Source organism: Adiantum capillus-veneris, chromosome 20 (genome assembly GCF_014529385.1).
Source record: "Adiantum capillus-veneris isolate H3 chromosome 20, ASM1452938v2, whole genome shotgun sequence".
Classification (NCBI taxonomy): domain Eukaryota; kingdom Viridiplantae; phylum Streptophyta; class Polypodiopsida; order Polypodiales; family Pteridaceae; genus Adiantum; species Adiantum capillus-veneris.
In genome coordinates, this window is record NC_140950.1 from 33970354 (window position 1) to 33994885 (window position 24532).

Consider the following 24532-nt stretch of genomic DNA (forward strand, 5'->3'; position numbering starts at 1 on the left):
CTTTCATCCTTATAATTTTTAGGGAGACACAACATAGACTGGCCACCATACTTTTGTATGATATGCACTATATGCTCTCTAATTTGTATCATTTCCTCATTGTATGATGACAAGTCACATGGTTTTCAAAACGACGTTCTCTGCCTTGCACGCTCGGATGCAACTCACAAATAAAGGATTGCTCAAATATAAATTGATGATGACTGATTAGGTTGTGCACATGGCTCTCAGTTGGAGCATGGTACCCACCACCAAGATGAGCATGATGATCAACACATTTGTAGTCCACCGTCAAATTACAAGTATTGTTGAACGATTGCAACATCAACCTCACACATTGCAAAAGCAAGAACTATACAACTGATCAACCAGGATAAAGATGTGGAAGGCTTGGCAATAGCTCATGACAATGAAGAGCTAGAGCTAGTAGGACATCCATGTATGACTTACATGGTGCTCAAAATTGTGAAGGGTGGAGCCACATGTTCGACAACCATGACCGCACAAAAAATAAAGAACCTTACCTTTGAGCACATGCTTGACGAGGATCGACTTCATCCACAAGAAGATCGTTGCTGCTCAACAAGAATGAAAAAATGACACACCACCCAAAAGGTTGTAATTGAAGTTCTTGAATGACAAGAATTTTGAGCAAAATCAGGCAGTAAAAAATGTAAGGGGCTTGAAAGATGTCAGATTCAAATAATGTCATCAGGTTATTTTTGTCTTATAATCTGGCTGAGCAAAACTTGTATGTTGATGTGGTCTAAGCTGTTATACAAGGGTGATGGTACTATTCTTTCTCTAAACCAAAATTCCCTTCCACGTTCTTGAAGCAGGGGCTCTTTTGCACATTCACCACCACCACAACCAACAGAGGAAAAGGATCAAAGGTGTTTCTCTCGGGACTCCAAACTCTTGTTCCCGGCCACACAAATGCTGTTTTCTGGAACCTCATAAAGTCTACAAAGCAGGTCCTTCCTGCTGAAGAGCCATCGTATATGCTAATGTGCACATGATCAGATTGGAGGTGAGGCTCTCATGTAATGTCAGCAATAACTGAGTTGGCAAATAATCAACAAGCAGAGATTGCCATCTGGAATCAAGCAAAAAGGCTCGGGCTCTGACTGATCTTTTGCATAATGATCTGCTGAGCAGCATATATGCACTCTGGGCTTCCACTGATGGTCACTTTGCTGGAAGTACATATTCAAATGTGCACATTGTTACTATAACCAAATCCTCTCATTACCATGAGAGTAAAATAACTTGGCTTAAAAGGCTTACCGATGAGTTGTGCCCGGTACAAAATCTCCTCGTTCCGATATTCTTATGTGGACTCCACTGCTCTGTTTAGATCAATCGACAGCAAAATGTGTTAAAACCGCAGTACTTCACGTGGAGGGGCATGTGCATTGATATGTGTTAAAAGACAAAACCTGTTGGATATCTAAAATTGTCTTCCCTCCACGGCCCAAAATTGCACCTATGCATTCATCAGGCACCGCTATCACTATAAAAGTGTTTGGAGTGTTTGTCGGGTAGAGAGGTAATGGCATGTGGAAAGGTGCATTGTGCATAACCATGTAAGGACCCATGACACCCTGAAGACTTCAAAGAAGAAATTAGTAAGAGTGCTGTTTAGCAGCTCTCTATAGCTAAAAACTAAGTTACATCTTAACCTGTTCTTGCTTACCTTGGTGTGATAGTCATTGTAAGGAATGGGTCCATAAGAATAAGGTGCCAAGGCAGGCGCAGATGTAAAGGGTCCTTGAAGCATCCCCTGCTGCATCCCCTGTTGAGCCATCCCTGTATGTTCCAATGAAAGCCAGGCTGTATTGTTAAAAGCAGAGCCATCATTATACATTATCGGAGTCAAGCAAACAGGAAAAAAGACTAAGAAGCAGCTAGCAAATTACTTATACAAATGGCAGGTGCAACTAAAGGACTGTAATATAAACCTCTCCCGGTTACCAGTGTGCAAGGAGCCAGATGCATACTGAAGATAGGTTGCATCCTCAGAGATCTTGTTTGTTATAAGGGACACCGCATGCAATTGCTCATCAAAACCTCCAGCTACTGAAACGATCCGATCTTGAAACCCTGGACCAGCCTGTTCTGGTGATGATAGTTTGATGGCTGCACCTGAGTTCTCCATAAACGTCCTATTGGATAAAGGTACATGATTCAAGATCTCAAAGATGTCGAATAGATGATTGTTATTGTAAAACCCAAGTAATGTCTCTCTTCATGCAGTGTTCATGCTTCAACACAAAATAACACTTCTGCTACATGTGTTGGAAAAATACAGTAATTAACAGCAAAAGATGGCACCACAACCGAGATCTCACAACTTGAATTGTTAGATTAGTAGTGTTAATAGAGCAATAAACGATTCAGAACATGAAACTGATTAATACTGTATTAAGATTCTACAAAACTGAAAAAGATACAAAACGAGAGTCCCTTTATATAGGGAGTACAAACAAGATCTCGTGGCCTCATTAACTCCTATATCTAGGGAGAGTACTTTTTGCCCTTTACAACAAGTACTAAAGCACTTACCTATATAAGAGTTACGAAAGTCATGATCAAATCCACGAGCATAATGGTCCCAAAAAGATAGGCTATTCTGTCCAAGAAAACATTAGAAGCTAGCTTCAAATAGAAGTATTTAAGACTACAAGTCTATCATAGGCTTCGTGTATGAAAAGGGTGCCTTTAACTCCTATAGAATCCTCAGATTTACAACAAAGATAGTGATGCCTTTCTCTATGGTGTTCAGAAGACAAAGAGTCATGTACAAGGGAGCCTATATTGTGCTTCCAGAGAAGAGTTATTTTAAGGAAGAATAGAGCAACCAAGGTAATTAACAGAAAATTGGTTGGTTGCAATACAATCTAAGTATGATGCTTTTATGAAGAAAGGTACGCGGTCTTTGAGTGACTTCCCTCCTAGCAAAAAGGCAATTGGCACCAAGTGACTTTTCAAGCTGAAACGTAAGCCTGATGGTAACGTTGATCACTATAAGGCTAGACTTGTGGCAAAAGGTAAGGGCATTGACTTTGATGAATTTTTTTCTCCCACTTATCGTATGACATATGAGTGGTTGTAGGAGTAATCTTTAAATTCTCATCATTGGACAGTTAATACCTTAGTAGCCTAGGTTGTCCGAATCATCTGGATTTCCAATAGCGGTTTGGAGATTCTCGCATGTGGTTTGTGACCAGAGGTACAGATTTCCAACTATTTTTTGGAAGGGAGAGTATTTGTGAGTTGGGAAATGATCTGGTTCCTGCAATTTATGCCATTGACCTCAGTTTTGATGCTCTCTTGGAGCGACAATTAAAGACTGCTCACTGCAGCTCACTAGGCCGTCTTCCTTTCCAGGAGCTGAGAGGGGGTGCTAGCATAGCATCTCTCTGGATTCATCAGGTCAGTCCAGTATCTCCCCGAGAGAGGAGATAGGGAGTGAGGGCTGTTTTAGGAATCTGATGGCCAAGTCAAGTACAAGTTTTCTCATGTCGGGTTATGTTTAGCCATGTGTAGCATGGGATTTCAGCACTCTCCGCCTATAGGGCACACCCTGTGCGCTGCCCTAGTAAGATGGGTGTTGGCAGCCCTACATGGAGGGCAGCCCCTAGAGTTTTTGGGGGGCAGCCCACCCTACTAGTGTTTTATGGGCAGGCTTTCAACCTCCCTAAAATGGCAACTATGGAGCGGCACTCTCTTGGTCAATGTGGAAAGGTACGTAGTGTATGGTATATAAGGTGCATAGTACTGAATGGTTTGAGGTATTACGTACCTAAAACTCGCATGATTTTTTGAAAAAAGAAGCCTACGATCTAGAATACTTTAGGAGATTTATGGTAGATTCATAAGTATCACTCCCAAAATGTTAAAACTCCAAACCAAGACTACCATAAAATATGAAGTTTGAGGCTTTCATACACTTGCAAAATACCGTAGCCGACTTGAGACATCCATAACTAAACAATTAGAATTGAAAATCAGATACAAAGCTTCAATTGACACTAACCTATTACATACAACAACAAACTCCAAAAACCAATGGACGTCAAACAAGACTCTATTCTCATCTATACCTTCATTTTGAAACCACCAAAAACAGTGAACACCAGAATCAACCATGAAAAGTGAAAAATACCTCATACGGCGTGAGACATAGATCAAAATGACAAAACCATAAAAACTAATACATCCAATGATCACAAATGACACCATACATGATCAATTTTTTAATATAAAAAAATCTTGATGTGAAGTATTACTTGAGTCAAATGACAATCTCCTATATATATGTACACACACACACACACACACACACAAGTCTATTAGGTCTGTTCTATAAGATCTTCCCTGATGGTCATTGCCTAATTTTCCAAGAGTTATTAACGATCACATACATGAATGATCAAGTGCAATGGGAAGGCACCACGTGCCAACTGAAAAGAATAGACTAGAACAAACTTTTAGCACGTCAAACAACTTGAATAGAGAGAGAGAGAGAGAGAGAGAGAGAGAGAGAGAGAGAGAGAGAGAGTGGTGGACTTCAACTCCTAGAGTGCATTGGCCCAAACCCTGGTGCCCCTTTCCGTATTTCTTTATATTGCTTCAACAAGGTACAATTACGGGGCTCTGCTCTGCTTCCCTTCAAGGTGGAATGCCATAGAGAGTGCTTTCCTTACATATTTGAAGGCCCTTGGCCTTGAAAAGCAACCTTTCCCAAAAGCACCTAGGCCTAAATCTAGCACTACCTGTGACAGGTTTTAGGGTTAGGGTTTTTGCGTCGACGTCATAGACGCATCTCATCCATGCGTTCCTTTGGCCAGTCTCACAGATTCACTCTCCCTACAAAGGTGGTCCATGCCAATCTCGTAGTCAAAGCGAGAATCCTCTGTGTTGTGAAAACAATTCTTTCTATGTGGTATTCGCATCCATGATCATCTACGTGGCACAAGGACATCTGAGTGACCTTCGGGTCATGGGCTAACTTGACTGTGTTTTGCAGATTTTGGCCGAGGGGCCTAAACCCTAGAGAAAAAATAAGTTGTTTTACAGGTGTTATCGAGGACAATTACTCTTCTTTGAGAGAGGGGTATGTGACAAGTCAATGACTCAGCCGCTGGATGGACGCCCAGATTTTGTGCCGATTGCTGACGTGGCAACCTATACAGAATTTCTGATTTTTGCGCTGGCTGAAATTGACAATTTTTAGCGCTAGATTTGTGGAGCAGTTGCTTTTGGGATAAGATGCTTTTAGACATCATGCTTTTGGGGCTTTGCAATTAGCATCCCTTGTACTCTTTGTTAAGTGCCCGAAGGGCCATTCTTTTAGGCATCTGGACGTAGAGCTCGAAGATTTGGACCCAACGGGAGTGTACTCTTTCAAATCAATAATAAAGAAATACGGAAAGGGACACCAATCTTTGGGGCCAACGTGTCTTGGTTCGAAAATGCGCAACTCTCTCTCTCTCTCTCTCTCTCTCTCTCTCTGTGTGTGTGTGTGTGTGTGTGTGTGTGTGTGTGTGTGTGTGTGGGAGAAAATCCGAACTGGGTAAAGGATTATGCGTAAAGACGTAGGCAAAAGAATAAAGATGGGTCCTAAGAAGCTTTTGATAAAAAGCAAGATACACTCTCAATGCAGACGGAAAAGCCATTGGATTGAGAGCTCCTCTTTCGGATTTCCCTAACAAGAAGGAAACGACCATCGAGTATAAGATCTAGAACAGAGAAGTTTTCTCCGGTTCTTATGCTTGTAAGATTCTCCCTGAACAAAGATTCTCTTTGAGGGGACGCAAGGGGAGGGTACAGTGGTATTAGAGCTCATTCACCTCTCTTTTTTGTTAAGGAGAACCATGATGAGTCAAGGGAGAAATGCTGAAGATGAACTTTAGCAAGTGCGAGTTCAACTCGGGAATTGGAGCAACTTCTCGCGTTGGCTGTCCATAAGATTTTGGATGGAATTAAGAAGCCGCAAGGATGGGCATCAGGAAACCCTACCAGTGGTAACCACCGGTAGAAGGAGAATCTGGAAAGAGGTGCCGAAGTGCACTAGGGATCTCCGCATCGGAACAAATGGCGTACAAAAGAGCAAAGGCCAAGAAAAAGAACTCTCTCTGCTGAATGAAAGTAAGAATGTCTCTATCTCTTCTCCATCATACTATCCTAATTATACTACTACTACTACTACTTATACATTATCTAAACCTTCTTCCAAGAAGAAAATGCCTACTACTTCCCTACATAACACTAAGGAGAAGCCCAAATTCAAGAAGGATAACCACATGCGTCACCACAACAGGTGCGTTTTCAAATCCGGTGACAATTGTCAAGTTTGACGGTTACACAGGACGGAGAGATATCTCCATGGCACTGTCTTTTATCAGAAGAGTAAAGTTGCTTTTGCCAACGAAAACTTTACTGAAAAATCCAAGTTGTGTCATGTTGGGATGTATCTCAAGGAGACTGCAAGCAACTAGTGGTTGGCCAAGATTCTCGAAGGTACTCAAGCCAGAACATGGACTCAGTTCAAAGCTGAATTTTATGAGCAATTCCTTCCGCCCAACTTTGAGGAGGACATCCAAAAGGAATGGGATTGGCTCGCCTAGAAGGACCATGAGAAAGTCACAGCTTATGTCAACAAGTATTGGTCGGTTCTTCTGAAAGTTACTCCTTTCATGAAGGTTTCCGACTAAGAAAAGATGAGGAAATTCGAAGCATTCCTTCAACCACCGCTTTGAAAGAGTATGAAGGTGTATCCCCATGATACCCTTCAGCGGATGATGGAATCATCGATCGTTGCCGAGGATCTATATTACACTAGTACCCCCAGAAGGATGGAAAAAAGCACGTCTCGTACGAGACAAAGAGCGGTCTGTCACAAACTGGTGACGTGGCAACCCTATAAGTTGTCCCAACCTATGGCCAAGTGACAAAGGGACCCAAGGGACACAAGAAAATAAAGCAAAGCGACTGCTGACGTGGCTAGCGTACGGATTTCTGCAAAATACGCTGACTGTACGAATCTCCGCAAAACGCACTTGACTGCCGTATGGATCTGCCGGAAATTACGCTAACTACTTTTTGCAGAATTTGGAAGACCAGTTTCTTTTAAAACTTATTGCTTTTGGAGTTTGAAGCTTTTGAGGGCTCTGCTTTTAGCAACCCTATGTAATCTTTATAAGTGGCCATAGGGGCTCACTTCTCAGAGCATCTGGACGCAGAGTCTGAGAGTGAGCACCCACGGGCCCTCTTTGTACTTTGCAGACAGATTAATATAAAAAGAAATATCGAAAGGGGTGCCAGTCTTTGGGGCCAATACCTCTGGGCACGGAACTACACATGGCCATGTTGTCTTTGTGGACTATTTTGAAGGAAATCTCTGTTGTGTCACGGTAGAATCTTGACTTGGGTGCCCAAGTTTGTTATAGTGGTATCAGAGCGCAGTCGATTTCTCTTCTACCGGGAAATCCGATCCTTTTCTTGCGATTCTTATGGATTCCAACAAGAATCAATCGATGTAGCAGGCTACAGTGTCACTTTCACAGGACAAGTTACAGTTGGCCGAGGTTGGTTCACACCGGACTGGACGGATTCTATTGGCTGGGCAGTGACACGTGGCAAGGGATACGGACGGTGGTCTAGTGGACATCGTGGCCAGGTCACCACCACTCAGTTATCAATTGGGGATAGATTTAGATGGCTGACATTTATGAGCCGTTGGTGGCTCTTTATGATTATACATATGGCTAGCAGCTGTTTGGTCATCATTATCTAAACGTAGTCGTCTAGAGTGAGTCTATACACAGAGCACGTCTTCACCATCCAGGCACATCTGAGCCTCGACACCCCCATTGTACCTGTGAGTCCTGGGCTGGAGCTGAGTGTGTTGCCACGCCAGAGTCTGTATCAGTTCTTTGAGATAGTCGAGTCATATGTTCTGGTCTGCTGTTGTGTCTTTGTGAGCTCAATTGATGTCTATTGTTTCCTTTCTTTTCAGTCTGTTTGAGTGAGATTGTCATGCACATTGCACTGAGGACCACCCACTGTAGAGAGCACGACACATTATGCACGCTACAGTCGACTTCTTCTGCATCTGCTAATGCGGAAGGAGATCACGAAGAAGATTTTGATGATCAAACGAAGGAAGAGTACGAGCCACCTCGACCTACTCAGTACGAACTTGAAGAGATGGAACGTCAACAGCAGGTTGACGAGTGCACAAAGCAGATGATTAAATTTGCAAAGGATCCGCAGTTTCCAAAAATTTTGTCTCAACAATCCATCGTACAAGTGCACACCCAGTGGCAAAAAGCCACAGAACCACCCATCAAACCGGCAATCAAGAAACCTCCTTCTCCGAGGATGCTTACAGAGCAAGAATTACAAGAGGTGGTTCAGACACAGATCAGTCGCCTTTTGGATGCAAACAACCAATCCAAAAAGCAAGAGAGAAGGAGACGGACTTCCCAAGTTATTTGGGTCGTCAATCTTCTTTTGCATCGACAAGAAAGCAGAAGAAGCGTGTACGATTTGAAGGACTACCCAATTCTTCTTCTTCTTCTAACAGTTCTTCGAGCTCTTCAAACACAGATTAGTCAGCTTTTGGACGCAAACAACCAATCCAAAAAGCAAGAGAAAAAGCACAAGAAGGGGACTGACTTCCCGCGTTATTTGGGTCGTCAATCTTCTTTTGAATCGACAAGAAATTAGAAGAAGCCTGTACGATTTGAAGGACTACCCAATTCTTCTTCTTCTTCTTCTTACAATTCTTCGAGCTCTTCTGACTCGAGTGAGGAGGACCAAAAAGGCAAAAAGCAAAGCTTCGGAAAGGGCAAGAAAAAGGCAAAGAAACCCAGATTTCGCCCAATTTCTAACAATTCTACAGAGGAGTCATCCTCTGACAGTTCGGACTCCAACGACCACATGTTTTATACAAAGAAGAAGCATTTTTACAGGGCCAACCAATATGACTTTCTCGAAGACAAAAGCAAGAAAGTAAAAGAATTCAAAGAAGGTGGATGGTCAATTAAATTCGAATCCTTTTCTGGGTTCCGAGATGCTCCGAGGGCTTTGGCCTTCATTTAGCAGTTTGACATAGCCTTCTCTGGAGGGCATAACTCACAGCACTCCAAGATTAGGAGGACTACATCTTTCTTCAAAGGAAATGCTCGAACATGGTGGTCCACACTTCTTCTGAGGAAGGAAGCTCCAGTTACATGGTTGAAATTCAAAGACTCTTTATTTCTTCTTGGCTGACTAGGAGTACGAACGAGGTATACAAACCGCTTGGAATCATCTTCGGATGACCAAGGGAGATTCTTTGGACGCTTATTGCGAGAGATTTTGAAACTCTTTCTTACCAACCTCTTCATTTAAGAAGGTCTCTTTTAAGGAACAGATTGAGCGGTTTTGCTGCAGACTCCCTACAGAGATCCGAGACTACTGCTTGGAACAAAAGTCAAATTCTATTCAAGAATTGATGGGTCATGCGAAACGAGGTTTTGCGATACATTCGGGAAAATTGACTTACCCCACTGATGAGATCTTGACTCAGAGAACCCAACAGACTCCTCACAATGAAAGTAGAAAGAGAAAGAGTTTCCAAGAAAAGAAAGACAAGGATACACGACCCCGGCTCACTCTTCGAGAGAGGGCCAATTACATCAAAGAAAAGAAGTGTTTTGGATGCGGGGAACATGGGCACGTCTCCACAAAGTGCCCCAAAAAGGCACAGCAAGAACAACATGAAGACAGGCCAGAGAGTTCAAGAGCAGCAGAGGAACGTGGCGCTGATTGATGAAAGTACAAAACTTTGCCGAGCTTGGGGCAAAGTGAAAGATCAAGAAGCCCTGATTTTCTTCGATGGAGGAGCCAAGGCCAACTTCACTTCACCCGAATTGGCGGCGCGGCTCGAGATTACACCCGATTGGATGGGACCACCAGCAGAGGCAGTTCTAGCGGCACCCGGACGGGACATAGCCATTACACCTATCATTGGCAAACTTCGGTTGCATTGTCAGGGGTATTTGGGGCACGAGGACTTTCACATAATGCCCTTGGAAGGTTGTGACGTCCTCCTAGGAGTCCCTTGGTACCATAAGAACAACGCCGTGGTCAATTATTGACAAATGAAAAGGGCCGGAAAATTGTACTTGATGTAAAACTGAAGGGCGAGTCTGTTTCTATTGTATCAGCTTCGGCCATTTTCAAATTAATGAAATCCAGTCTCTTTGTTTACTCAATCTACTTGAAAGAGTTAAATGATGAACACAGAACGAACACGTCTGAACTTGATAAAGAAAGCCAAGATTTTCTCCACACTCATGCCGATTGCTTCTCTGAGGGCCTGCCAGGCGAGTTGCCACCATCTCGTCTTGAGGATCACACTATTGATCTGATACCTAGAAGCACACCACCAAACCGGCCACCTCACCTGTCACGTGACACATCCAACCCTATGTGTCCGTGGACAAGCTACAGCATGACCACGGTTCAGTTCAGTCAAGTCAGTCTAGAATAGGAAGTGATCTGGCACTTTTGTGAGTCTGTTCGCAGACCGTGCATGTCCAGACAGTTAGATTAGATGCATATCCTCTGGTTGCACACAGCATGACCATCAGATTCCAATCAAAACCCATCAGTAGCATTTTTACAGTACATAGACCTACTTTCCCTATTTTTGACATTTTTCACTTATTATTTTTAAGTGACTTTTGTTGGAAACTAGGTAGGGCAATTTTGCTAAGTTTGTATATATAGAAACCTAGCGCTAGCACTTTCTCGCAGAAGAGGCAGCAGGAGCTTTGCTCAACACGCCAATCCTCAAGCAAGAACAAGGACCCCTTCAACCTGGCGTTTTTAACAAGGGAAAATCCAGCGTTTTAGTCCCAGCAGCTTGGCGTTTTTCAGCAACAACTCCAGCTCTTATCAGCCCCTATATTGGCGATTCTGCATCAACAAATTCCGCCCTGCACTTGGCGCTTCCATGAGCATTCCTACCAGCGTTTTTCAGCAGGGATTCCAGCGTTTTCAGCAGGGGATTTTCAGCAAGCAAGTGACCAGCAAGACAGCGTTTTTGCAGTGTTTTTGGACAGCAAATCAGCGACGGAAAGGAAACTGCAGGCAGCGTTTTCCATGAGCCATTAAGCCAACATTTCAAGCATCAGTTTCAGCATTAGACTCGTCCACACCGTCGACCTTGACATCGCAGTATTTAGACTCATTGCATCAGCCCTTGTATCAGATTGTGCAATCAATAGTAGACCACTCTCGCCATCGAGAGTGGGGCCCTTGGAGGAGGGTTTTACAACATCCCTAGTGTCGTATTCTCTTCTCTCTCTATCTCTAAGTCTCATGCACCTTCACGCATAGTATTCATTCACTTTGTTTGTGTCCATTGCACTCTCTCATTAAAGAACAGAAGGCTCTCCCTTCCCTAAGTAAAAGGAACCTTGAGCACAGTTCGGAGCACTCATCTTGAGCAAAGTTCAACATCCACTTCCGCTGCACCTTACATTGGTATCAGAGCTTTGGCAGTGTTCTGTATCACTCAAGGAAAGAACCACAAGAATTTATTTATTTTTTCTTATTGCGGTCGCACGTAACCCAAGTCTACTTGGGCGTGTCGATTCCTAATCGTGTTTTTGAAGAGTGACAGGAAACCCAAGAAAGAAGGGCTTGTCCAGCCTCCCCTTGTGCCTCTTTTCACTCATTGAGAGCAGACTGTGCACTTAGCGGCTGGCCAATCGATGTGAGGTGGGAAAAAGCAACCTTGGTGTGAGCGCAAGGCCGCCAAGGGGTGCGCCCGTGGAAAAGAGCAGAACTCGGGTGAAGAGAAGATCCTTCTCTAACACAGATTGCAAGCGAAAGAAGAACCTCAAGACTCAAGACCCTCAAGAATCGCAAGAACCTCAAGACTCAAGACTCTCAAGAACCACAAGAACTCAAGACCCACAAGAACCCAAGTTCCTCGTGAACTTAAGAACCCAAGACTTCAGTGGATGGTCATCACTCGAAGCGGAATGGATACTTCGCTTGGAGGTGATGAGCATGAGAGAGATGAAGAAGAATTTTCCCCACCAGAAGGTTTTTCCAACCCTCCCCCTTCCCCATCTACGCCAAGGATTGCACTAACTCCTATGAAGGAGTTGAAGCAGTTGTTTATGGAAAGAAAGTCGCGAAGAAAGAAACGCAGAAAGAGAAGCAGAAAAAAAGGCCTACAAGAAAGGAGGACAGCCATAGATCGTGAATACAAAGAAAAAGTAGCAGAATTTGATCGCGAGAACAAAGAAAGACAAGCAGCATTTGATCGCGAGAACAAAGCAAGACAAGCAATGAACGACCGACACATGAAAGAGATGTTGCGACTCTTTTCTCAAGTACAGGCACAGATGCAAGAGATACGGAAAAAGGAGACTCTCTCAGTCTCTTCTTCTCCAAAGCAAGACACACAGGCTTTGCATGATAATGATTTGCATGATGATTTGAATGATAATGATGAGCATGATGATTTGGATGACAATCACAAGCATGATGATTTGCATGATCACGATCTGATTTCGCACGAGCATGATGATTTGTAGGAAAAAGATGTGATTGTTCACAAGGATGATGGGTTAGTTGATGCTTTTTCTAGCGAAGCTAACCTCGTTGCAGATTCGATCACTCACGAAGAACCAATCTTGGCTCTCGAGCCTAGGTCCAAAGAACCCCCACAGGGAGTACTATGTATTCGTATGATTAGTCAGCATGCATTGTTCGAATGTTTCATTTGTGATCGTTTCCTGTATTTTAGTCAGCGTCTTTATGTGATCCCATTTCCTAGGCATGTCATATTGTACGTTGAGCACAATTTACTCATGAATGAGCACGGATGTATGCGGATGATTCATGAAAAGATGAAATGTTTGCATTCAAGGAAGTCACATTCCATGTCTCTTCCTTGGCATGACACGGTCGTAGAAAGAGCACAAGAAGGATTGAGCATCAAGCATCGGCATTTACATTATGATTTGCCACAGTTGATTGATTTAGATCAGAAAGACAAGATTCGACCCCATTGTTTGCGTGTGTTTGATGAACGGTTTGACACTCCATCACTTTGTTCATCGACATTGCATGCACAATCTATTAGGAAGAATAGTTTTTTTCCAATCACTTTACATGGAATGGGTATGTTCATGTTTTTGTGTTGGAAGTGGTTTCAGGAATATTCAGCCTCGGAGATTCTTGAAGAAGGTAGACGCATGACTATAGACGAAGTGGAAGCATTGAAGATGACTTTGTGTCGCTTTCGGTGCGGCCCAAACAAGAAGGCGTTGCATACCTTTATGAAGTTCAAGTATCGCATGACCCACGCATTAGAGTGGGCCGGCGAAGAGTCCTTTCCAGGATTCGGGATGTTGTTGGCGATCTCTCTCAACGCCATACAGTTCAGTACCAGTACCTCACTTTGAAAAGAAGGGGATGTCGCGTGACACATCCAACCCTATGTGTCCGTGGAAAAGATACAGCATGACCAGGGTTCAGTTCAGTCAAGTCGATCTAGAATAGGAAGTGATCTGGTACTTTTGTGAGTCTGTTCGCAGACCGTGCATGTCTAGACACTTAGAGTAGATGCATATCCTTTGGTTGCACACAGCATGACCATCAGATTCCAATCAAAACCCATCAGTAGCATTTTTATAGTACATAGACCTATTTTCCCTATTTTTGACATTTTTCACTTATTATTTTTAAGTGACTTTTGTTGGAAACTAGGTAGGGCAATTTTGCTAAGTTTGTATATATAGAAACCTAGCGCTAGCACTTTCTGGCAGAAGAGGCAGCAGGAGCATTGCTCAATAGGCCAATTCTCAAGCAAGAACAAGGACCCCTTGAACCTGGCGTTTTCAGCAAGGAAAAATCCAGCGTTTTAGTCCCAGCAGCCTGCCGTTTTTCAGCAACAACTCCAGTGCTTATCAGCCCCTGGCGATTCTGCATCAGCAAATTCCGCCTACACTTCGCGCTTCCATGAGCATTTCTGCCAGCCTTTTTTCAGCAGGGATTCCAGCGTTTTCAGCAGGGGATTTTCAGCAAGCAAGTGATCAGCAAGGCAACGTTTCTGCAGCATTTTTGGACAGCAAATCAGCGACAGAAAGGGACCTGCAGGCAGCGTTTTTCATGAGCCATTAAGCCAGCATTTCAAGCATCAGTTTCAGCATTAGACTCGTCCTCGTCATCCACACTGTCGAGCTCGACATCGCAGCATTTAGACTCATTGCATCAGCCCTTGTATCAGATTGTGCAATCAATAGTAGACCACTCTCGCCATCGAGAGTGGGGCCCTTGGAGGAGGGTTTTACAACATCCCTGGTGTCGTATTCTCTTCTTTCTCTATCTCTCAGACTCATGCACCTTCATGCATAGTGTCCATTCACTTTGTTTGTGTCCATTGCACTCAATTTTAAAAAAAAAAACAGAAGGCTCTCCCTTCCCTAAGTAAAAGGAACCTTGAGCACAGTTCGGAGCACTCATCTTAAGCAAAGTTCGACATTCACTTCCGTTGCACCTTACATTACCGTGTTAGTCGAGCCCAGAATGAAGAAATTATGAACCAAGTGAAAGACCTTTTGGAAAAAGGTCTTATCAAGCCGAGTACTTCAGCCTATTGCTCTCCAGTGTTGTTGGTTTTAAACAAAGACGGATCTTGGAGAATGTGCATTGATTACAGAGCTCTCAATAAAATCACCATCAAGAACAGATTCAATTCCAAGGATCAATGATATTCTTGACCGACTTCAAGGATCCTCTTGTTTCAGCAGGATTGATTTGAAAAGCGGATATCATTAGATCAGAATTGCGCTAGGGAGATGCATATAAGACAACCTTTTGGATGAGCTTCGGTTTGTATGAATTTTTGGTGATGCCTTTTGGCCTTACCAATGCTCCAACGACTTTCAACCGAATGATAGAGAGGATTTTCAGAGAGTATAGATCATTTTTCGGCACTTTCTTTGATGACATTATAGACTTCTCCAAGGATGAAGCAGAACATAGACACCATCTGCTACAGTTCTTTCAGGCATTGCAAGATCACAAGTTAGTTATCAATGCCAAAAAAGAGTGAATTTTTCTTGCCGGAGATACACATCGTCTCAGTAGCAGGAGTACAGATGGACCCGGCCAAGATTGAGACTACATGATTGGCCCGATTAGAAGCTTCTTGCGCTTATGTTCTTACTACCGGCGGTTCATTCGAAGGTTTGCAGAGGTAGCTTCCCCTTTGCACATTCTGACACCAAAAGGAGTCCCTTTCTCGTGGGGACCCACAGAGGTGATTGCCTTTTAGACATTGAAAGAGAAATTGACTACGGGACAAATATTGACTTTGCCAGATTTGCAAAATTCATTCGAAGTGTAATGTGATGCTTGTGGTCGTAGTCTGGGTGCCGTCTTAATGCAAGAAGGCCATGTCATTGCCTATGAGAGCCGATTGTTTTCAAGGCCGGAATTGACAACACAAATTTATGAGAAAGAGCTTTTGGCGGTTATCCATGCTCTTACTCAGTGGCGACATTACCTACTCGGAGCCGATTTTATGGTCTTCATTGATCATCAGAGTTTACGCTACCTCTTGTCACAAAGCAGCTTTTGAAAAAGCAGATGTGGTGGGTTAACATCTTGTCACAGTTTCACTTCCAGATTGTCCATGTTCAGGGACAAAAGAACTTGCTGGCAAATGCTTTGTCCCGGAAGCCGTTAATCTTGGCTATTTCTGCGATTCATCATAGAAGCTTCAAGGACATGGTTGATCAGTACGCCACAGATTTAGATTTTTCGGACGTATTCACTCAAATACAGAATGGGGAGGTAGTAGCGGGATATTCCATATGGGATGGCTACTTGATGAAGAAAACGATGTTATGCGTTACACAGCCGTTGAGGGAAAAGGTTTTGACTGAGTGCCATTGTCCACCTTTTACGGGTCACCGCGGCATCGACACCACCTTGAAAGGTGTGGAGTGTTACTTCTTTTGGCCAAGACTCAAGAAGGATGTGGACGACTTTGTACGCAGTTGCTTGGTATGCCAGAAGGTCAAGTTTGACAGACATAAAGCACAGGGATTGTTACAGCCTTTACCCATTCTCACCCGCCCTTGGGAAAGTATTGCTATGGATTTCATTTTTTATCTACCGAAGACACAAAGTAGACATGATGGCATTTGGACTGTCATTGACAAATTTACCAAGCAAGCTCACTTCATTCCACTGAAGAAAACAATCAAGCCGGATCATTTAGCGAGACTGTTCATTGCACAGATTTTCAGATTACATGGCATGCCTGAGACAATCATCTCTGATAGAGATCACCGCTTCACGAGTTTGTTTTGGAAGGCTATTTGGGAGAACATTGGCACACAGTTGCAGTTCTTGTCATCTTTCCACCTGCAGACAAATGGGCAATCTAAGATTGCGAATTCAGTCATTATTGAAGTCTTACATTTCTAATCAAAAGACTCAATTGGAAAAAAAAAATTGCCCTTGGTGGAATTTGCCTACAATAACATGATCCACTCTTCGACAGGGAAGGCGCCATTTGAGATCATTGAAGGTGCTCCGAAGGTTCCACCCTTCCTTAGCACGAAAGATAAGATTTTGAAGCCGACCATTACACAAGGGACTTGGACACTGCTTCTACCAAGGTCTTTAGCGAAATCTCAAGAAAGACACAAGAAGGCAGCAGATCGACCCCGTCGCGATTTGAAATTAAAGGAAGACGATTGGGTGCTCTTACGTTTTGAGAAGGCAAGCTTAGCATGAGATCCTATGGCCCTTTCCAGATTTAGAAAAAAAGATAAATGATGTCTACTTTAGACTGAAGCTGCCCGATACTTGTAAGATTCACAATGCATTTCATGTGAGTCTCTTGAAGTCTTTTAATGGCGATGTGCCAAATGATGGGAAGCCAGATGAGCAACCAAAAGTGGAGGAAAGCGAGGAGATACTCCTTCCAGAACAAATATTGGCACACAAGGATAGAAAGATTAAAGGTAAAGTGATTAGGCGGTTCTTGGTTAAATTTAAGAACTATCCTGCATTGGATGCAAAGTGGATGGAGGAGGAGGACCTAGCAGATACTCCTCAAATTTTGGAACTTTACCTTGAAGCATTCGATTTAGTCTACTCTGATAGAACCCCGATTTCAGCATGGGTGAATCTAGTGCAACGGGCTTGCACAAGAGGGGAGTCACTCCGCTCCTTTGTCAACGGATTACCCCAATTTTTTAATAGAGTCACTGATGTCCCTTTGGGTTTCAGGGATACTGATGGCTGACAGTATTCTGCTGTATGACTTTATGAACTGGAATTTCTGAAAATGAAAATGATTGATTTGTACTTGACTTGTGTGAGTGCAAGAACTGAAAGACGAATTGATTGTAGCATTTCGGTCTCATAAATCTCTATAGACATGATTGCAATAAGGATTAGTTAACCGGGTAGGTCCCGACTGGATCTAGATTCTATTACTAAATACGTTGCCGATTAATCATGGTTTGAGATTTGGAATGCATTTACATGTGATGTCCTGTGATGTGACTGTCGATTTGTACAAGTGCTAGATGTGTTGTGTCTAGTGCGTCGGTACTAACAGTAAGTGTCTACTAAGACAATTTATGGCCTTTGTCTGTTTTGCAAGCGTAATCAAGAGCGATTACAATTCTTTCAAGAGGGGGGATGTCACAAACTGGTGACGTGGCAACCCTATAAGTTGCCCCAACTTATGGCCAAGTGACGAGGGGACCCCGGGGACACAAGAAAATAAAGCAAAGCGGCTGCTGACGTGGCTGGCGTACGGATTTCCGCAAAATACGCTGACTGTACGGATCTTCGCAAATCGCGCTGATTGCCGTACGGATCTGCCAGAAATCATGCTGACTGCTTTTTGCAAAATTTGGAAGGCGAGTTGCTTTTGGAACTTGTTGCTTTTGGAGTTTGAAACTTTTGGGGGCTTTGCTTTTAGGCTTTAGCAACCCTATGTAATCTTTATAAGTGGCCTTACGGGCTCACTTCTCAGAGCATCTGGACGCACAGTCTGAGAGTGAGCATCCGCGGGCCCTCTTTGTACTTTGCACACAGATTAATATAAATAGAAATACAAAGGGGCGCCAGTCTTTGGGGCCAATACCTCTGGGCACTGAACTACACCGGGCCGTGTCATCTTTGAGAACTGTTTTGAAGGGAATCTTTGTTGTGTCGCGGTAGATCTTGACTTGGGGTGTCCAAGTTTGTTACACGCTCTATAATGACCATGGCGACCAAGGCAAAAAGCGCCCCCCTGAGGACCCGGATCAACCTAAGAAGCCAGAGGGTACTGAAAAACGGCTTAAGTATCTCACACCCAAACAAGTACAAACCTTCAAAGAGCAAGAAAGTTGCCTTTACTATGTTGAGAAAGGACACATACGGCATGAACAAAAATCTTCAAAGAAAGCGCTCAAATTCTATTCCTGATGTACAAGGGAATACGAAAACGGAAAAAGGGAAACATCAACTTCTAAAGGGCTGGGGATCTCGGAATAATCATCAAGTATTGATCCTTTATGATCTAGGGTCAATGGACAACTTCATCTCACTGAATACTACAGAACGCTTCGGCAATACACTGGCTCAGCTCGGAACTCCAATCACATCCAGATTGGCATTTGAGGGGTTAACCACCAATCTAACTCTCATGCAAGGACGGTCAATCTTCGAATTGGCGAATACAAGGACCACGAATCATTCTTGATGGCACCCATCAAAGGATATGATATCATCTTGGGTATGACACGGCACTTCTACATGCAACTGGTTCCAAATTATGTGGAAAAGACACTTTTTTGAGACGAGGACAAGAACATTAAATTTTTGCTGATGCTGGAGATTGGCTATTCCCTATTGTCAGCCATATCTCCATTTAAAAGGAAATAAAGAACTATGTTTCTACTTACTTGATTTTCGCACGGGAAAATGATAAATCTAACGAGGGTTCGCTCTGCAGTTTGGCAATTAAAAGTTTTCAATTTATTGAAAGATATAAGGACTGTTTCACGAAAACTCTTTCTGATACGCTACCTTTTGTCAGGTGCAGCAGAAGTGTTTATGGATTTAGCTCAGATCTAGTACTCCGCACAAACACAAGGAAAACTTTACATCACTTGAAAGAACTGAACTCAAAGAAAGAGAGAGACAAGAGAGAGAAAAGAGACGACATAGGGATGTCAGGTCCCAACCCTCAAGGACCCCTTTGCTCTGTTGCCAGAGCAAGTACTCTGTTGCCAGAGCAAGTACTTTCTTTATTCTTGCACAAATGCTCATACAATGACTGAATGCTGATGCTAATGGGTATTGATGTTGTGGTACTTGATGACGACGATGACGATGGCAATGTCGACAACGAGATGGTGTCGACGACGACGATGACGATGCCAAAGCTGAAATCTGAAAACGCTAGGTGTTCTACTATGGATCTGCTACTATGGCAGTTCCTACGGTGAGGATCTGCAACAGCCGATGTGCGACACTAGGATGCAAAAACGCTAGCTGATCTGGGCTGAATCTGCAAAGCACTGGCTGCTTTGAGCTGAAACCAAAAACACTAGGCTGATCTGGGTGTTGATGGTCGATGCGGCGAGGATCTGCAACCTGGAAGGGTGCGGTACGACAAGGTTCAGGGTTGATCTGAAAACGCTGGTTTTATGGGCTAAAAACGCTGGTCTTCTGCTGCTGAAAATCTTGGGCTGAATCTGAGAAAATGCTAGAGCTCTTGAGGTGCTGCCGATCGGGTGCCTGCCTCCTTGTGTCTCTGCATTCATCTGCTCTCTACTGGCGCCCCATGCTTCCTTGTATAGTTCCTTTAGCCATTTGCCCTATGTCACAAAGTGATGACGTGGCGGACAGCAAAAACCCTAAAATTCCTGCAAACCCTAATTTTTGCCAAAAACCCTAATTTCCGAAAATCGCGGAGGTGAAAAAAAATTAAAAATTGAGCGACGCAAATCTCTGCTTTTTTGCTATGATTTGGGAGAAAGAGAGAAAAAGAGAACTTGCTTTTTACTGGCTCTCATTGAGAGAGAGAGAGAGAGAGAGAGAGAGAGAGAGAGAGAGAGAGAATCTGCTTTTGCTTTCAAGCTTTTGGGGCTCTGCTTTTGGGCATCCCTTGTAACCTTTAAATAAGTGGTGAGGGTCTCACTTCTTAGAGCATCTGGACGCAGAGTCTGAGAGTGAAACCCTAACCGCTCTCTTGTACTTTGAAAATTGATTAATACAAAAAGAAATACCGAAAGGGGCGTCAATCTTTGGGGCCAATATCTCTAGGCACGGAACTCCGCCGGGCCAGTGCAAATCTATTGTGATCTGTGAATTGTTTGAAGTGGTTATTTGGTGCTGTCGCAATCGATTCTTAACTTGGAGTGTCCAAGTCTGTTACAGTGGTATCAGAGCACGGCCGATTTCTCTTCTACGGGAAATCCGATCCCCAAATATTTTTTTTCCGCGGCACCTATGGCTTCACGCAAGGATCAATCGACTCCCTCTGCATCTGGAGATGCGGGCAGGGATCACAACGAAGAGTCAGACCGCCTCGGCCTACTCAGGCGGAGCAAAGAGAGATGAAGCGTCGTCAATTGATCGGCGATGCAACAAAGATGATGCTCAATTTTGCGAAGGATTCGAAATTGGCAAAATACATGAGCGAGACTTCTTTTCAGGAAGTGCATGCACAGTGGCAGAAAACCACTACACCACCCCTGAAACCCGCTCTCAAGAAACCTTCTGATCACAAACAGTATATAGAGAAGGAATTACAAGAGGTGGTTGATGCACGGATTGCTCACCTTTTTGACGCGCAAAAGAGCGCCAAAAAGCACGGCAAAAACCAGAAGAAAAGCACTGACTTCCCGGGATATTTGGGTCGTCAGTCGACTTTTGACAAGGCAAAGAAACGGAAGAAGCGTGCTCGATTTGAAGGAGTACCCAGTTCTTCTTCTTCTTCTTCTGACAGTTCTTCTAGCTCTTCAGATTCAAGCGAAGAAGACAAAAAAGGTAAAAAGCGAAGCAAGCAACAAAGCTTCGGAAAGGGCAAGAAAAAAGGCAAAGAAGGCTAAATCTCGCCCAGAGACTGACAATTCTATTGAGGACTCGTCTACAAACAGCTCAGATTCCGATGACGGAAACTTTTATGCGAACAAGAAGCTTCAAGATACTCAGATGCTTCGAAGGCTTTGTCTTTTATACAGCAGTTTTACATCGCTTTCGCGGGAGGACGCTATTCAGAGCACTCCAAGATTCGGAGAGCTGCCTCTTACTTTAAGGGGAATGCTCATACTTGGTGGTCCACGCTTCTTTTAAACAAGACTGCGCCAGTTAAATGTCTTAACTTTAAGAAGCTTTTTATTTCTTCTCAGTTGACGCAAGAATATGAATGAGATATACGAGCTGCTGGGAACCATCTTCGGATGACCAAGAAAGATACACTCAATGCTTACTGTGAAAGATTCTGGAGCTCTTTTCTACCGGCCTCTTCATTCAAGAAGATCTCGTTCAGAGAACAGATTGAGCGGTTTACCTTGCGTCTACCTACAGAGATCCGAGATCACTGCTTGGAACAGAAGTCAGCTTCTATTCAGGAGTTGATGAGTCATGCGAAGCGGGGCTTTGCCATTCACTCTGGCAGTCTGACCTACCCCACAGATGAGGCCATGACACAACGAGCCAAACAGACTTCTGGGAATGAAAGTAGAAAAAAAAAGAGCACCCCAGAGAAAAAGGATGCACGACCCAAGCTTACTCCTGAGGAGAGAGCTCGCTTCATCAGAGAGGGGAAGTGCTTTGGATGTGGGGAACATGGACATATCTCCGCGAAGTGCCCTAAAAAGGAACAGAAAGAACAGAATGATAAAGACGACGACAGGCCTGAGAGTTCGAGAGCAGCTGAGGAACGTGGCAGAAAAGGCAGATAGAAAAGCAGAATTGGTACCACATGGCGTGGGACCTGCACCGAATCTAATGAATGAAAGTACAAACTTTGCCGCTTTTAGGGCAAAGTGAAGGACCAGGAAGCTCTTTTGAAGGAGCCAAGGCCAACTCCTTTTCACTTGGAATTGGCGGCTTGATTTGCAATTACGCCCGACAGACTGACGCCACAGGCGGAGGTAGTTCGACTGGCACCTGGATGGGATGTTGCCATTACACCGAGCATTGGCAAACTTCGTTTGCAATGACAGGGGTGTTCAGGGCACACGAGTGACGTTCTACTCAGGATCCCTTGGTACCACAAGAACTACGCCATGGTGGACTCCGAGAAAGCGACTTTGATAAATGAAGGGCTTAGAGATTGTACTTGATGAACTTCAGTTTCTTACTCATTCTTTTGGGAGAGAACTGAACGATGGATAAAGGTTGAATATGTTTTGACCTGATCAAAAGAACGCCAAGATTTTTCTCCACACTCATGCCGATTGCTTTTTAGAGGGCCTGAAGATCAAACCATTGATCTGATACTTGGAAGCACGCCACCGAACCGGCCACCTTACCGTGTGAGCCGAGTACAGAATGAAAAGATTATGAACCCAGTGAAAGACCTCTTGGAAAAGGGTCTTGTCCAGCATAGTACTTCACCGTATTGCTCTCCACTATTGTTGGATTTGAAGAAAGACGGATCTTGGACAATGTGTATCGATTATAGCGCTCTCAACAAAATCACCATCAAGAACAGATTTCCGATTCCTAGGATCGATGATATACTCGACAGGTTACAGGGATCCTCGTGCTTTAGCAAGATTGACTTGAAGAGTGGATATCATCATATCCAAATCGCGACGGGAGACGTCTACAAGACAACCTTCCGGACTACTTTTGGATTATTTGAGTTTTTTTGGTGATGCCTTTTGGCTTTACCAATGCTCCTGTGACATTTAACGAGATGATGGACTGGATTTTTCGAGAGTACAGGCTATTTGTTGGCACTTTCTTTGATGATATCATTCGTTTATCCAAGAATGAAGCAGAACACAGAGATAATATGCTTCAGAGATACATTTTTTTGGGGACACTTTGTCTCAGCAACAACAGGAGTGCCAATGGATCCGGCCAAGATAGACACTACCCGTGATTGGCCCGATTTGAAGAATGTCCATGAAGTTGAAAGCTTCTTGGGACTGTGTTCGTACTACAGACGGTTCATTCGAAAGTTTGCAAGGGTTGCTTCCCCTTTGCATATCTTGATACAGAAAGAAGTCCCTTTCTCGTGGGGATCCACAGAGGTGACTGCCTTTCAGACATTGAAAGAGAAATTGACTACAGGACCAGATTTGACTTTGCCGGACTTGCAAAAGTCATTTGAAGTATTTTGTGATGCTTATGGTCGTAGTCAGGGTGCGGTCTTGATGCAAGAAGGCCATGTCATTGCTTACGAGAGCCAATTGTTCTCTAGGCCGGAGATGATAGCACAGATATATGAGAAAGAGCTTTTGGTGGTTATCCATGCTCTTACTCAGTAGCGGCATTACCTACTCGGAGCAGATTTTACTGTCTTTACAGACCATCAGAGTTTGTGCTACTTCTTGTCACAGAAGCAGCTTTCGGAAAAGCAGACGCGGTGGGCGAACATCTTGTCACAGTTTCACTTCCAGATTGTCCACGTGCAGGGACAGAAGAATGTGGTGGCAGATGCTTTGTCTCGGAAGCCGTTGGTTCTGCCTTTTTCCGCGATACATCAAGGAGCTTCGAGGATATGGTCGATCGGTATGCCACAAATACAGATTTTGCAGATATTTTTCACATGGATACGGGATGGGGAGACAGTAGCTCGATACTCCCTTCGGGAAGGCTACTTGATGAAAAAGACTATGTTGTGCGTTACACAACCGTTGAAGGCAAAGGTTATGACTGAATGCACTGTCCACCTTTTACAGGTCACCGCAGCATTGCTACCACCATAAAGGGGTAGAGAGATACTTCCTTTGGCCAAGACTCAAAAAGGATGTGGCAGTGTAATGGGGAACGGGGGGAACACGGCCCAAACGTTCCGAAACGGCGTTCCGCACAAGTCCCGTTCCTGAAACCGAGGTGGGAACGGAACGCCGTTCCGGAACGGGCGGCATTCTGGAATGGGGGAATGAGGCGGAACAACGAAACGCGGGGCGGAACGGGCAAAAGTAGGCATTTGGGAGGGAAAAAGTGGGCTTTTGGGGGCAGATTTGGGGCTGTTCGGGGAACATATTTGGTGCAATTCGAGGATAGGTTAGGGGGTAGATTTGGGAGCAATTTTGGGGTTGTTTAGGAGTTTATTTGGGACTAAGCTGAATGGAGGTAATTCAAGCCTTACTCTAGGTGGACCGTTCCGGCCCCGTTCCCGTTTCGCGCCCCCCTCCTCCTTCCCGTTCCCGTCCCGTTCCAGACCCTCCCATTCCCGTTCCCCGTTCCTGTTCCGGGTAACTATGGGATGTGGAAGAGTTTGTGCGCACTATGCCAGAAGGTCAAGTTT

The 24532-nt window shown here is 44.0% G+C and overlaps 1 protein-coding gene across 3 annotated transcripts in view; it reads right to left on the reverse strand.

Annotated features, from left to right (window-relative positions):
• Positions 1–660: 660 nt before the first annotated feature.
• Positions 661–24532, reverse strand: part of LOC147432343 (protein BTR1-like) — a 33582-nt gene continuing 9710 nt past the window's right edge. For all 3 annotated transcript variants that reach the window (XM_086492325.1, XM_086492326.1, XM_086492324.1), the window contains 5 exons: positions 1975–2165; positions 1697–1809; positions 1440–1604; positions 1288–1349; positions 661–1196 (listed from right to left, as the gene is read on the reverse strand). In XM_086492325.1, coding sequence (XP_086348451.1) covers positions 1103–1196; positions 1288–1349; positions 1440–1604; positions 1697–1809; positions 1975–2165 — 625 coding nt within the window. In that variant the 3' untranslated portion in view covers positions 661–1102. The remainder of the gene's footprint in view (positions 1197–1287; positions 1350–1439; positions 1605–1696; positions 1810–1974; positions 2166–24532) is intronic.